The 16,831-nt window shown below is 35.9% G+C and overlaps 1 protein-coding gene across 2 annotated transcripts in view; it reads right to left on the reverse strand.

Moving 5' to 3' along the window:
* Positions 1-16,831, reverse strand: part of RPS6KA6 (ribosomal protein S6 kinase A6) — a gene marked incomplete at both ends in the record, with an annotated part of 165,886 nt that overhangs the window by 89,489 nt on the left and 59,566 nt on the right. For both annotated transcript variants that reach the window (XM_082681412.1, XM_082681413.1), the window contains 3 exons: positions 814-894; positions 1,560-1,641; positions 8,532-8,648. In XM_082681412.1, the coding sequence (XP_082537538.1) occupies positions 814-894; positions 1,560-1,641; positions 8,532-8,648 (280 nt within the window). The remainder of the gene's footprint in view (positions 1-813; positions 895-1,559; positions 1,642-8,531; positions 8,649-16,831) is intronic.

Here is a 16,831-nt window from a genome sequence, read left to right on the forward strand (position 1 = left end):
CAACTAGGGAATATAACTAAAAAGAAACAGACTCATAGATATAGAGAACAAACTAGTGTTTACCAATGGGGAGGGGGGGGGATGGGGCAAGATAGGGGTAGGGGATTAAGAGGTACAAACTACTATTTATAAAATAAGTAACCTACAAGGATATATAGTACAACACAAGGATTCATCACCAATATTTTATAGTAAATATAAATGGGATATAACCTTAAAATTGTGAAACACTATATTGTACACCTGAAACTTATATAATACTGTAAGTCAACTATATCGCAATTAAAAAAAAAAAAAAAACCTCAGAACTGTCTGACTCCAAATTCATGTTCTTTCCATTGTACCTATTGCTTCTCACTTGTATTCCTCTCCTGCCAAACATAAGAAAAAATAACTCAAATAGACTAATATACCATATGGTCCTCTTCAACAGAATGAGGAAGTAAGATTAATATGCTCATTATGAACATGTAAGAGGGGCCCTTCCAAACACAAAAATGTTTTGAAGAAATTGTCACAGTAGTTTATAGCCTAAGATCCCTGGAGGTATAGCCTAGTACAGAAATACTACTAGACAAGTAATCAGAAGACACTATCTTGTTACCTTAGATAAGTTAACCAACAAATACAGGAAAGACAACTAAAAGCTAGATATTAATTCTTATTTCAGATAAATACATTTTACATAGTTGAATGTATTAAATCATTCCATATTCATTTCCTGTTTGAAGTATTTATATCCTGTTATATTATTGTCTGAAAGGAAATCTTAGTTCTCTAATTCCATATTTTTTTAAAAAAAAGATTACATACCATAGTGCAACTTGACAATAAATGGATGATTTACTTCCACCAGTATATCCCTCTCCATCTTTGTCCGAACTCTGTCTCGAACTAAAAATTACAGAAGGGTAGAATATATTGCTCTCGTATATAATTTCAGTAGAGATCCCATCAGTAATTCACCCAACAAAAATACAGAAATATAAAACATAACTTTATAAGTGCCCAAATTTGCAGTCTATATTCCTAGACAGTAATTACCATATTCTCAGAAAGCTAACAAATTCAGTTTAGATCTAGAGATGTGTTAAGGAGACACAAAGTTATTTGGTGAATAAGCATTTATTATATATTAGTCTCCAAATTGTTCAAATGAGTTTATTGATTAAAACTGAGCACAGTGTTATTGTTATCACAGCCTGGAAGACAGTGTATATAAGTGTATGCAGGTGGCTGTGCTTTCTCAATATGCAATACCAAAACAGATAGAAAAAATAAGAATCTTGAAATAAAAGAATATAGTTTAATAAAATAAGTTCACTTTAAATAAAACATGTCACTTTTTATCCCATTAAATTTTTACTAGGGTACACTCTCACTAAATTAGGGTATATGCCAATATCAAACCTAGAAATATCACTTACCACTAGAAATCTGTAACAATTACTAATGTTAAAAGGAAACTAAATCTACTCATCTTATATAAGCAGTGCACAGCATATTTCTTAAAACAAGCTTTACCACATTCTATTTTAATAAGGTTTCCAATTTTCTACCTTTTAAAGAAGCTTTCTTTAACACCTTCATTGCATAGAGCTGTCCAGCATCAGGACCAGTCTTCTTTCTAACAAGAAAAACCTAATAGGAGAATTAAAATTAAAACAGTGAAATTCACATCCCAAGCCATTCCTGCTAAACATATACATTAGCACATACATACGGCCCTGCATTTTCTCTAATTTTATAAAGATATACCTTTCTCTATAAATTATACTTGGTTAATATTTTCTCACTTTCAGTCACTTAGTGAATCACACTCCCGTACATCCTATTGTGGAAAAGAAAATTTAAAAGAACATTTGAGAAGTTTCTGATGTAAGAGATAAATAATATAACGAAAGACAATTTGAGCTAAGGGAGCTCCTTATAAGACCCAAGCTCCTTTTTGTTACCTTAATAAGGAGCAAACAAATGTGATGACCATTAATTTGATACCTTCATTTCTACTTCCCTATTGGTCCATTTTAGAAGTTACCAGGTATTTTATTTTCTAATAAGAAATCAGGCAATTCTTATCTGTCTGCCAAGAAAAAGAATCAAGATGGCAAATATTTCAATAAAAAAATGAAAGTTAAATTATTTAAAGTTACCAAGTAAGCTTAAGTAATAATATCTCATATTTTCAAACCAGTATTATGACTCATTAAAAGCTAAGTTTTAAAAAGCCTCAGTTATGAAGATAATTATGAGTATATTACAGTTTTATGAGTTATTTATTAGCAAAGGGTTGTTTCAATTTTTTAACTATTTAGTAAAACGTGTTCACTGCCTTACCTGCCATCCTCAACTCTAACAAGTTCTATTCAAGTGTTGCTTAACTTTAAAATGTGGTCAAGTAACTAACTTGTTCACACAAAACTGCAGATGGGAGAGATTTTAACTAATTTTTTGTCTTGCCTCTTTCCTAAGGTAGAGCTTAAAACCCTTTAATCCAAATATTTTATGTGATAATTATGTATCAGCCAACTGGGCAGGTGAGGGGGTGGAATTTTTACTTCATTTAATCTCTGCTTCTCCTATTCTTTATATCAGACCTAAACTCAAGGACCATTTCAGGTTTACAGTTTTCATACTCATCTAGTGTAGTGCTTCTCACACTTTCTGTGTAGACCAACCAGTCTTTTTTCCCCCTTTTCTCCAAGTCCATTGCAGACCATACTTCTATAAAATATAATCAAAATGAATTATTTAGAAAATTGAAATTTAAATGTCATAAAATACAATCCCTTTTTATACTAATTGATTCTACACATAAAATTACTTTGTCAAATTTCTGTAAAAGTTGCTAAATGCTTACTCTCAGTTTTTGAACATGTCTTACAGTAAGCCAGTAACAGTTCATACCACACTTGGAGTAGACTAATCAAGAGAATTCACATATTAACAGATGGCTGGGTTTTGCAACATAAAACTATCTTTGGAGAAAAGAAAAGTTCAGGGCTTGAACCAAATCATAAAATTGCATATCACCATAAACATTTCTGTACTGAAAGAACTAACAAAGCTACTACCCTATGTTACTTTCATGTCTAATATCTACTCTGAACTCCAACAAGATCTCCCCAAACAATGTAGAACCCCAAGGAAGTGTGCATTGCCACAGAAGATTTCAGTAGCTTCATTCCATGGAGTTATTTTTAGTGCATTTAAACTTGGAGAGGATAGTCCTAAAAATCCATGATTTTTCACTGATGAAAATAGTAAGCAATGGAACAGAATGTCAAATTTAACACACCTATAGCCTACCCTCGGTCTCCTTTATAATGAAGATTCACTAGAAAATAAAATTAGTATTTTATAAATGAACAGTGCTAAATCAGGCTTTTTAATCACAGAAGAATATATTCAATCTGGGATAGAGAGAATACAAACACAAACTAGATTACCATGGGGTTCTAAATGTCATATAAAACTTATTGAGTGAGCTAAAGAAGCTATGACCCCAGATGCACATTTTCTTACCTGTATTTTTCAAGTTTTCTGCTGTTGGCAAACAAGTGGACTTGTACGTATTTGTATAGATGATTTCAGTCTATATCAGTTTTTTAAACAGCAGGTTAAATTAATTGCCATAACACACACACACACACACACACACACACACACACACACACACACACGTTTCAAAGCTAAGCAAATGGCATTAACCCTAAGCACCAGACTTAAAGTTTTCATTCAGTTTTACTGACATGGGCAAATAAAGGTAGATAAACAGTTTCCTCTTTCCTAATCAATATCATGTGACCAAGATGTTGACAACAAAGGAGTCAAGTCATTTCGTGAGTGTTGACTACACCACAAGTAAGAGAACTATCTTTCTCAGTCTCTTCCAAGAAAGCAATTCTCAATATTTTTGGTCTCAAGAATTCTTTTACTTTGCTGTACAGTAGAAACTAACATAACATTGTAAAGCAGCTATACTCCAATAAATATTAAAAAAATAAAAATAAAAACCTTAAAGATGATAAACATAATAAAAAAAAGAATTCTTTTACAATCCTAAAAATTACTGATGACTCTAAAGTACTTTTGTTTTTGTGGGTTTTATCTATTGATATTTACTATATTAAAAATTAAAACAGAAAAAAATTAACTATGTATTAATTCATTAAAAATAATAAATACCTGTTATATGTGAATATAAATATTTTTATACAGATAACTATATTTTTTCCAAAACAAAAAAATCAATGAGAAGATTGACACTGATCTACATTTTTGCAAGTCTCTAATATCTGGCTTAACAGAAGACAGTTGGATTCTCATATCTGCTTCTACATTCAATCTGTTGCAATTAAGTTATTTTGCTTAAATTATAAGAAGAAAATCAGGCCTCACACAGATATGTATTTGGAAAAGGGAGTACTATTTTAATAGCCTTTCCATATAATTGTAGTTATTCTTTTTTGATACGACACAAGAATTTGACAAGTGGCAGTTTCTTAAAGATTAGCTGCAATGAAAAATCTGAAACCACATCAATTAACTGTCCATATTCTTTTATATAATAATCCATGATCTACCTGACACTTTGAATGGATTTTGTACTGATGTCTGATTTGATAACATCATGTGTTTGGTCAACTCAAAAACATTGGGTCACTGAGTTATTCAGATCTTCCAAATGTTGACAGTAGCAATCTCATCAGGAAAGTCTTTTGAGTATTGAGAACAGTTGAGCCTACAGTGGCAAATAAAAATTTTCCAAAATTCTAATTTTTTGCTTCAAAGCTCGAATTTTATCATTGACAAAAATATTATCAGTTGTTTTCCATGAAATAACAGGTTCGCTCCATTCATTTTTGAGAAAACATCTACCAAATACCCAAGTCTAAGTAACCATAGTTTGTCGATCATTCTTTCAAGTAAAAATGCTTTTCCATGAAAAAAGTGTCTAATTTAGCTCACAACTCAAAAAATTACAAAAGTGCTGTCTTGAGACAATCATACTTTTGGTATGCAGCTAAAGTACTTTGTGTACTTCTCAATTTCATCACACAATATTAAGAAGATGTGTACTCAAGGGTTGATACTTGATAAATTTAATCACTGTTAAAACCTCATCGAGGACATTCTTAAGTAAAACACATTTTTTTAACTGTAAGTGGGTGACAGTGAAGAATATGATTACTGATGTAGTTTAAAATCACTTCCTTGACTGTGCCAAAGTGCCAAAAGTTTTACGAATAATATCTTAGTATTATAAAACAGTCTTGACCTTGAGAACCCCCTGAAAGTGTCCTGTGGATATCCAGGGGTAGTAGACCCCACTTTGAGAACCACTGTTCTAGAACACAGCCTTTAGTGGAGTTGAAAAGAATGGAATACAGAGGGTAAAAAGAGACAATTAAAGAAGAAAGAAAAACCCAAAGCACAAAGCAGCCACTTTTCCCCTATCTCTTAAAACACTCACTAGTATCTCAATATGGCATCTAATAGAAGCCATCATTCATAGTCTAGAGATATAACTGTTTATTTGTTCATTACCTGATTTGTTCTTTTCAGGTCTAATGAGTGAACTTTCCTAGCACAAGAAAACATCATCTCACTCTGCTCTCTTCCCATCAACTACAGAAGAAGCTGCATGACTTCAAACTACTGTTTCTAAAAACATCTCTTTCCTGATCAGAGAGGTTTCTTTTCAGTCACTCTAATCCAATTCTCAGAAATTGTTCAGAAGAGAAATGAATGAGTGAATTACTCCATTATACTTTTCTCTCTGTCATATGGACTTTTATATTTTCCGTTAAGAAGTGTTTGCTGAAGTGAACTGCAGAACTGCACAGCTTTAACACTGATTGAAGAGAAAGGACCATTTGCAAGAAATTTTAAGTTGTAAACATATATTTTTAAAACTATCTCTTGATAGCTAATCAATTACTAAGGAGGGCAAGGGTTTGATATTTTCAAAAATCCATTTTTAAGTCCTATATTTAAAGGCTTTACTATCACAAAAGCAAAAATAATATGAAGCATGAATGTTAAAATGTATGTATGCTTTGTGTAAATGATTTGACATGTGAAATATACGAAAGGCTAGTCTGACAATGTCAAACATGTTTTCAAGTGTTTTATTTTATTGTGTTTTAAAATAAGTAATGTAAGTTGTTTGGTATACTTCATTTAAATTCACACATTACTTGATGTGCTTAGTACAGAATTTTATATGCATCTTTTATGATAATGCATGCTTCTTTAAAGTACAATTTTACAACTGATTTTCGTAGGATTTTCCCGATTAAATAGACTATATAGATGTTCAATGTCACAAAGCGTTATATAGGTTAAAATTCCATTTATTGCATTTTAACAATGGGACTTTCACAGAAAAACTTATAAATAAGACTGCAGTCCAAAGTTTCTTGGAATTGCTCCTACACTTATCTGATTCACAGCCTTGGCCAAATTCCTGAATAGGTTCAGCATATAACAAGTCCCACCCACACAATGCCTACGCAAATGACATAATACTGACAAGCAAGTATGTTCACATCCTAGGAAGAAAAAAATAAGCCACCTCCTTAATATTTCTTTGGTTGATGAACTGCACAAGGATCACTATTCTGTATTTTAGTATTAGGAATTTTTTAAAGGCTTCTATGATATCCTTGTTAAACCAAAGTTCCTGTACAAAGCTGAGTGTTCCCTGATTTTTTTAAGGACTGCATTGACAACTTGTCAGCGTGTTGCTATAATTAATGTGAAGATGTTACTGAAGACATTTCATTATGTTATACTGTATTTTCTTCATGAAGCCCCATAAGAAAAATTTCTCTGGTCTGTTTGATCTGTTTCTTAAAGATACTGTCAATAATCATACAATTAAATGTTTCAGCCTCTTTATAATGGCTGCCAAAATATTTGTCTTCACTTTTGCCCCATTTCTAGGCCCTTATACCATGCATCTGTGAACAACAGAGTTTATTCCTGGCTTCATCTCATCTTTCCTGCTCCAATTTTTCTGCTTCCATCATCTTCCCCACTTATTTTAAATTTTATTTTATTTAGTATTCATCTATGAAAGCCTTAAATCCTTTCTGGAACAAAGCTGGATATAAATAAATACACATATGAATAAATTTACATATATCAAATGACAAAACAAATACTTTTAATGGCTTGAAATGATTGCCTGGTGATATTTTATTTGAGTCGCTATGTAAGCATTTATATATTGGGGATGTAAAAGAACTTCATCTCTGTTCTAAAATTAATATCATAAAATATAATGTAAAATATTTGTTTATATACTGTACTTCTAGTAACTTTAAAAAATAAAGGTGTTCAAAATGCACATGCCTACTCTACAGGTCAGTTCTATAAATACACCCCCCACACATACAATCTATTGAAAGTTCCTTCTAGTTTTACTCTCCCTAGCACAACTATTCAAGTCCTATCTCCTTGTCATCATATACCTCCTGTACCAATTCACTGCCAAACCATAATCCACCTTAGCTTGTACTTTTTGTGTCCTGAAAATGTTTCTCTATATTTTACATGTTGTATTCTATACCACACAGGTATCAGATTACTTTAAGACAATTATGTCTACTTTATATTAACCAATGTTGTTTTTTAAAGTGTTATACACAAACCAAGTGTTCAATAAATGTCTTTCTTTTATAATGTTTCAGAGCATAATAAATAAGCAATGCTCAACTTCCTTACTTTCCCCTTTGAAACTAAATCTCAGCCACCCTGAAATTAGTAGTTTCTCATTAACTTCCTCCCCTTAAATTGCCACTGTTGCTGTTTCCTAAAGGCTGTTACTTAATATGTGTATGCAATACTTTTCATGTCTTAGATGTTAGGTATACAAAAGTCAGGAACCAGACCTACATACACCTTTTCCAAGAATCATATACCATTAAGCCCTTAATAACCAATTTTAATAATGAGTGTCAGAGTTTATCTTCCTCAATTTTGCTTTTTCCCTTGAAATTTAAGCCCTTTGAAGGCAGGAGTTTCACATAATCCATATATCACCCAGTACTTACCATAGCTGTACTTTACACACATATTTGCTTTAAAAGATGATAGATTAATTTATGTATTCAGTACATGAATTGATACATACATTCTGGCTTCTGTGATAGAGCTAAGTAATACAGATGAAATCACCAAGAAAGAAAGCTAAGGTCATGCCAGCATGTGAACAGAGAAACAAGATCTCTTTTACAAAATTCAAACTTTCTTGATTTAGGCAGCTAATAAATAGCATGCTATATTTTGTCCTAGAGATATCAGTGATCCCAGGGGATTAGAAAACCTTTATTATTACAGAGAAGAATAAAGAAATTGAACTAAAAATACAACAGAAATAAAAAGCAGTAAAATTAGAGCCGCCTTTGTGTGTATCCTTTGACAATTTAGAAACAGCACATTTATCAGATTTCTACCTATGTGTATACTTTTTTTGTTAAATGTTTAGAAGAAAAACAAATGGGGAAAAAGGCATCCATTACCTTTCCAAAGGATCCCTGACCAAGAACTTTGAGTAACTCAAATTGTGCAGGATCTGCTTTCTCATATCCTTCCTTAACGTGATGAGTAATAGGGATTTCTTTAACAACTCCTTCATCCTGAAAAAAGAAATCCAAGCAATACTCAAATATACTTACAACATCTTATTATTAGCTCCATTTAGAACCAGAAATCACAACAGAAATAATTTACTACCTAACTCCTTAAATCTAGCACAGAGTTTTATGGGCTACTAGCATCCCCATTTCCTGGGTTTTCTAACACATAGAGATAGAACATCACCACCACCACCCCTATTATATAATTTCATGTAAACAGAAGCATGTAAAATCTATGCTTCAGCTTCTGTTCCAACTAGGTAGAGACAGAAGTAAAACATCAACAACTAACAGAGTCTTAAGAACCTCAATGGAGTATGACTTATGAGGTAGATGCAGAGAAAGTCAAGAGATAGATAAAACCTTGTAAATTGTGGGACATGACAAAAAATGTGAACCTCAAGAGTTCTTTTAAATAGTATTTCACTATACCATTTTAAGTAGTCAGTAATATATGAATATTTAAATGTCCAGCTAGCCATATCAATGAAAAAGAAACTAGCCTAGACAAACAAAATCTGCAAAGCCCAAAAATATGTTTCCAGGCCATGAGCCTACTTTTATTGAAACTTTATATATAAATTATATGCCAGATTTACTACCACCTGGGTCAGGCAGAAGGAAGTCACCTTGGAAGTGTTTCTGCTCCTTCATATAGGACTCTATATCAAGACTACGCTCAGGTGAACTGTAATTCTAGTCCCTAGCACAGTAGCTAGGATGAAAAAAAAAACCCTCAAATGTATTATATATCACAAAATAACAAAAGCTGGGATATATTATCCAACCTTCTGACACTATAGGGGAGAAAACTGAGACACACAGAGTTTAAGTTCACATGACTAGTTAATCATGATGTCTAGAAGTCTTGGTAGCCTTCCATTATATCATATCAATTCTGGTCTGGATGGCAAGAATGTTCCCAATCCATTCACCCTTTAATTAACTGATTAATCAATGGCGACTGTGGTCATAATGGGCAAGAGCATGGTCCCAAGTAAGGGGGCTTCATGGCAGCTAAAATAACTGCCATGTTACATAAGTAGTCAGACATTTACTCTCAAAGAAGGGTATCCAGCAGAGGAGTTTTAGCTTTAGGTATTAAGAACCACTAATCAGTCAGAAATGAAGTATCTGTTCTGAAAATATGTCCATGGATGTTTCTTATACATCAAAAGAGGATTTCACTGGACTCTTTTTTTTTTATTTAACATCTTTATTGGAGTATAATTGCTTTACAATGGTGTGTTAGTTTCTGCTTTATATCAAAGTGAATCAGTTATACATATACATATGTTCCCATATCTCCTCCCTCTTGCGTCTCCCTCCCTCCCACCCTCTCTATCCCACCCCTCTAGGTGGTCACAAAGCACCGAGCTGATCTCCCTGTGCTATGCGGCTGCTTCCCACTAGCTATCTATTTTATGTTTGGTAGTGTATATATGTCCATGCCACTCTCTCACTTTGTCACAGCTTACCCTTCCCCCTCCCCATATCCTCAAGTCCATTCTCTAGTAGGTCTGTGTCTTTATTCCTGTCTTACCCCTAGGTTCTTCATGACTTTTTTTTTCTTAGATTCCATATATATGTGTTAGCATACAGTATTTGTTTTTCTCTTTCTGACTTACTTCACTCTGTATGACAGACTCTAGGTTCACCCACCTCACTACAAGTAACAATTTCGTTTCTTTTTATGGCTGAGTAATATTCCATTGTGTATATGTGCCACATCTTCTTTATCCATTCATCTGATGATGGACACTTAGGTTGCTTCCATCTCCTGGCTATTGTAAATAGAGCTGCAATGAACATTTTGGTACACAACTCTTTTTGAATTATGGTTTTCTCAGGGTATATGCCCAGTAGTGGGATTGCTGGGTCATATGGTAGTTCTATTTGTAGTTTTGTAAGGAACCTCCATACTGTTCTCCATAGTGGCTGTACCAATACACATTCCCACCAGCAGTGCAAGACTGTTCCCTTTTCTCCACACCCTCTCCAGCATTTATTGTTTCTAGATTTTTTGATGATGGCCATTCTGACTGGTGTGAGATGATATCTCTTTGTAGTTTTGATTTGCATTTCTCTAATGATTAATGATGTGGAGCATTCTTTCATGTGTTTGTTGGCAATCTGTATATCTTCTTTGGAGAAATATCTATTTAGGTCTTCTGCCCATTTTTGGATTGGGTTGCTTTTTTTTTGTTATTGAGCTGCATGAGCTGCTTGTAAATTTTGGAGATTAATCCTTTGTCAGTTGCTTCATTTGCAAATATTTTCTCCCATTCTGAGGGTTTCACTGGACTCTTTTAAATAGCTATGAGAGTGAGTTTCCCCTTTTCAAGGCGTCTTTTTTGTAAAAAGTCAAGGACCTTTTTTAATGCACATACATATGTTCTGTAGCTGACATTTTGGAATTATATTAAAGTATGGCATATCTTTATGCACTTTTGCAATACATGTACATCAAAAGCAACGTCAAATTGTATACTCTTATTAATATTATTTTAACTGATTTTATACCACATATTATGAATGTAGTAATAGTCTTCAAAGAATGGTATATAACAAAAGCATACTGGAAGTTTTCTCCAGTGTAAAGAACACTGACGGAAGAGTCACAGCCTAATTTTTCCTCCTAGTTCTCCCATGCATAAGCTAAGCAGCCTTGGCCAAATCACAAACTACTCTACTTCAGTGTTCTCACATGACAAACAGATTATGTTAGACTGTTCTTTAAAGTCCCCTTCAAGTCTGTGATATTATATTGAACACAATATAATATTTTTATGTTTAAGAAGGCACTTCAGTTTCTGCCACATTTAAGATCATCATTATAAACATGGGTCATGACATCGGTTTTTAAAAACATTCAGAGCTAGGAAACAACCGTACTCTATCCTACTTAGTTTCACCAAACCTAAGCAAGTCTTCAAAAGGAAATGTCTGCTCAATGCCTCTTCTAATTAAAATCCACATATGCCCATCTTTTAAAAATGCAATATCTCTTTCAATTTTCAGCAGCATTACACTATAAAATTTCAAACATGAAAATGCTATAAGAAAAGACATCTTTTTCCAGCAGACAGCCAGCAAAGAATATTGTTACACTGTGTCCTAACAACTTATTACCTTGTCTTTCTCTCCCACTAGACAGGTAAGCAACCTGTATCCAGGTAATATCACATTCATGTCTACATTCATAATGCTTAGCACAATATTTGTTTGACCTTATGGGAGCAGACAGCCAAAAAAATCCAACCAATTTCATAAAAAGGGAATGAAGAGAAACTTATTTTCTAAAATAAAGATTTGTAACAGTAAAATTAATCAATAAGAAACTTCAAAATTATTTTTAAATACCTTTTTAAATAACAGAAAAATATGTATGAATAATTTATTTTTAAACATATAAAGGTAATAGGGAAACAGGAGATTCATTCTGAATAATGGAATTATGTCAATTTTGAATATAACTGACTTTGTGATGACAATATATCTAAATTGAATAATATAAGCATTTTTCCTTAGATATGAGGAATATAAATAAACATTTTTCCAGATAATTCATGATTTGGCCACGCCACATGGCATGCAGGAACTTATTTACCCAACCAGGGATCAAACCCGCACTCCCTGCAGTGGAAGTGCAGACTCCTAACCACTGGACCACCATGGAATTCCTCATGATCAGTATTTTTATTACACTGTGTTGTACTCAACACAAATGAAGGGTATAATGACCCCAGAATCTGTACTTTTAAAAAAATGCTGATATTAACTTACTGATTGCTCATCTGCCTGTTATAGATATATGTTCCTAGACAAACAACTATATGTATATTACTAAATTAGATAGTTTGCCTTTAAGTAGACAGTTGTTTACAATGCTCTAGTTTCAAAAAAATCACTTATAAAATATTCATTCAATATGCATGTTTGGTTCCCACCCTCAGAGATTATGGTTCATTAGAATTAGGATGGGGTGGGGGGAAGGAGTCAAGATGGCAGAATAGGAGGAGACAGAATTCATCTCTCCTGTCAAGTGCATAAAGAATACATCCACAAATGGAACAATTCTCATAAAGCACCGGATAAACATTAGTGGAAGACTTCAGACACCTAAAAGGACAAGAAAAACCCCCTTGCAATGGGGTAGGATGAAAGAAAGAAAAAAAGTAAAGGGGACTCAGGAAGGTGAAGTTCTTGTTGTTGTTTTAATTTTTTTTTAATATATATTTTTCTATTTTTACTTTGATTTTTTTTGTTGTTTTGTGTTTTTTTCTTGTATTTAGCCCTTTTTTCCATTTTTGATCATTTTTATGTGTTTTATGTTTCTTTGCTTTTTTTGATGTTTGCTTTCTGTTCTTATTCTGCTTTTCTTCTTTTTTTTCCCTAGTTTAGCCTTTATTGACTGCTTTCATTTTTGAGTTATTTTGTTTGTTCTCGTTTTATGTTTTCTTGGGGTTTTTGGTGTGTTTCTTTGTTTCTCTTTGTTTGCTTTTGTTTTAATCAATTGTCTTGGGTTTGGTTTGTATGTTTGTTTTCTTTCTTTTCCTGTGTTGTTGTTGTTGCAGTTTTTTGGGTTTTGTTTCTGCTATTTGCATTGGGTTTTGTCTGTCTGTTGGTTTTCTTTTCCCTTTTTTTCTTTTTTCTCTGGCCACAATGCGCTGCTTGCAGGCTCTTCATTCTCTGGCCAAGGGTCAGGGCTGGGCCTCCTGGGTGGGAGTACTGAGTCCAGGATGCTACATCACCAGAGGATTCCCAGGCCCAGGGAATATTAAAGTACCGTGTTTTTTTTTTGTTTTTTGTTTTTGCAGTACACGGGCCTCTCACTGCTGTGGCCTCTCCCATCGCGGAGCACAGGCTCCAGACACGCAGGCTCAGCGGCCATGGCTCACAGGTGCAGCCGCTCCGTGGCATGTGGTATCTTTGCGGACCGGGGCACGAACCCGTGTCCCCTGCATCAGCAGGCAGACTCTCAACCACTGCACCACCAGGGAAGCCCCAGGCCCAGGGAATATTAATTGGTGTGTGTTCTCCTGGAGGTATCCATCTCGACACCAAGCCCTGACTCCGCCCAACTGCCTGCAGGCTTTACTGCTTGACACCTCATGCCAAACAACCAGCAACAGAGGAACACAGCCAAACCCATCAGCAGACAGGCTCCTAAAATCGTACTAAGCTCACAGACACCCCAAAACACACTAACTGTTGGGGCCCTGCCTATCAGAGGGAAAAGACTCAGCTACACCCACCAAAGCACAGGCACCAGTCCCTCCCACCAGGAAGCCTACACAAACCCCTGCACAACCTCACCCACCAGGGGGCAGATAACAGAAGCGAAATGAACTACGACCCTGGAGCCTGCGGAAAGCAGACCATGAACACAGTAAGTCAGACAAAATGACAGAGAAATATGCTGCAGACAAAGAAGCAAGGTAAAATCCCACAAGACCAAATAATGAAGAGGAAAGAGGCAATCTACTTGACAAAGAATTCAGAGTAATGACAGTAAAGATGATCCAAGATCGTGAAAATAAAATGGAGGTATGGATCAAGAAGATACAAGAAATGTTTAACAAGGACCTAGAGGAGTAAGAACAAACAATCAGTGATCAACAACACAATAAATGAAATGAAAAATACACTAGAAGGAATAAACAGCAGAATAACTAAGGCAGAAGAAGAGAGAAGTGAGCTGGAAGACAGAATGGTGGAAATAACTGCCATGGAGCAGAATAAAGAAAAAAGAAAGAAAAAGAAACGAGGAACGTCTTAGAGACAGCACTGAACGCACCAACATCTGAATTATACGGGTCCCAGAAGAAGAAGCAGAAGAGAAAGTGTCTGAGAAAATATTTCAAGAGATTATAGTCAAAAACTTCCCTGAAATGGGAAAGGAAATAGTCACCCAGGTCCAGGAAGCAGAGAGATTCCCATACAGGATAAAACCAAGGAGAAACATGCCAACACATATTAATCAAACTAACAAAATTAAATACAAAGAAAAAACATTAAAAGCAGCAAGGGTAAAGCAACAAATAACACACATGGGAATCCCCATAAGGATACAAGCTGATTTTTCAGCAAGAACTATGCAGCCAGAAGTGAGTGGCAGGATATATTTAACGTGATAAAAGGGAAAAACCTATAACCAAGATGACTCTACCAGTAAGGATCTCATTCACATTCGATGGAGAAATCAAAAGCTTCACAGACAACCGCAAGCTAACAGAATTCAACACAACCAATCCAGCTTTACAACAAATGCTAAAGAAACTTCTCTAGGCGGGAAGTACAAGAGAAGAAAATGACCTACCAAAACAAACCTAAAGCAACGAACCTAAAGAGCTAACACCTATCTTTCTCAAACTCTTCCAAACAATTGCAGAGGGAGCACTCCCAAGCTCATTCTACAAGGCCACTATCACCCTGATACCAAAACCAGAAAAAGATATCACAAAAAAGAAAATTATAGGCCAATATCACTGATGAACATATATGAAAAAATCCTCAATAAAATACTAGCAAATTGGATCGAGGGGAAGATGGCAGAAGAGTAAGATGTGGAGATCACCTTCCTCCCCACAGATACATCAGAAATACATCTACACGTGGAATAACTCCTACAGAACACATACTGAATGCTGGCAGAAGATCTCAGACCTCCCAAAAGGCAAGAAACTCCCCACATACCTGGGTAGGGCAAAAGAAAAAAAAACAGAGACAAAAGAATAGGGACAGGACCTGCACCAGTGGGAGGGAGCCGAGAAGGAGGAAAGGTTTCCACACACAAGAAGTCCCTTCGCGGGCAGAGACTGCGGGTGGCGGAGGGGGGAAGCTTCGGCACTGTGGAGGAGAGCACAGCAACAGGGGTGCAGAGGGCAAAGTGGAGAGACTTCCGCACAGAGGATCGGTGCTGACCAGCACTCACCAGCACTATAGGCTTGCCTGCTCACCCACCGGGATGGGCGGGGCTAGGAGCTGAGGCTCGGGCTTCGGTCAGAGCGCAGGGAGACGACTGGCAGCGAGAACACAGCATGAAGGGGTTAGTGCACCACGGCTAGCCAGGAGGGAGTCCAGGAAAAAGTCTAGACCTGCAAATGAGTCAAGAGACATTTTCTTCCCTCTTTGTTTCCTGGTGCGCGAGGAGAGGGGTTAAGAGCACTGCTTAAAGGAGCTCCAGAGATGGGCGCCAGCCATGGCTAACAGCGTGGACCCCAGAGACGGGCATGAGACGTTAAGGCTCCTGCTACTGCCACCAAGAAGCCTGTGTGCAAGCACGGGTCACTCTCCACACCTCCCTTCCAGGGAGCCTGTGCAACCCGCCTCTGCCAGGGTCCCGGGATACAGGGACAACTTCACCAGGAGAACACACGGTGCGCCTCACGCTGGGGCAAAGTCACGCTGGCCTTTGCCACCGTAGGCTTGTCCCGCACTCCATACCCCTCCCTCCGCCCGGCCGGAGTGAGCCGGATCCCCTGAATCAGTGGCTCCTTTAACCCCGTCCTGTCTGAGCGAAGAACAGACACCCTCAGGTGACCTACAAGCAGAGGCGGGGCCAAATCCAAAGCTGAGCCCCAGGAGCTGTGCGAACAAAGAAGAGAAAGGGAAATCTCTCCCAGCAGCCTCAGGAGCAGCAGATGAAATCTCCACAAACAACTTGATGTACCCTGCATCTGTGGAATACCTGAATAGACAACGAATCATCCCAAATAGAGGAGGTGGACTTTGGAGCAAGATTTATTATTTTTTCCACTTTTCCTCTTTCTGTGAGTGTGTATGTGTATGCTTCTGTTTGAGATTTTGTCTGTATAGCTTTGCTTTCATCATTTGTCCTAGGGTTCTGTCTGTTTTTTTTTTCCTTACTTTAAAAAAATTTTTTTTTCTTAATAATTATTTTTTTATTTTTTATTTCAATAACTTTATTTTCTTTTATCTTTATTTTATTTTATTTTATCCTCTTTCTTTCTTTCTTTCTTTCTACTTTTTCTCCCTTTTATTCTGAGCCGTGTGGATGAAAGGCTCTTGGTGCTCCAGCCAGGAGTCAGTGCTGTGCCTCTGAGTTGGGAGAGCCAACTTCAGGACACTGGTCCACAAGAGACCTCCCAGCTCCACGTAATATCAAATGGCGAAAATCTCCCAGACATCTCTATCTCAACACCAACACCCAGCTTCAT

Source organism: Grampus griseus (assembly GCF_964374135.1).
Source record: "Grampus griseus genome assembly, chromosome: X".
Taxonomy (NCBI): Eukaryota; Metazoa; Chordata; class Mammalia; order Artiodactyla; family Delphinidae; genus Grampus; species Grampus griseus.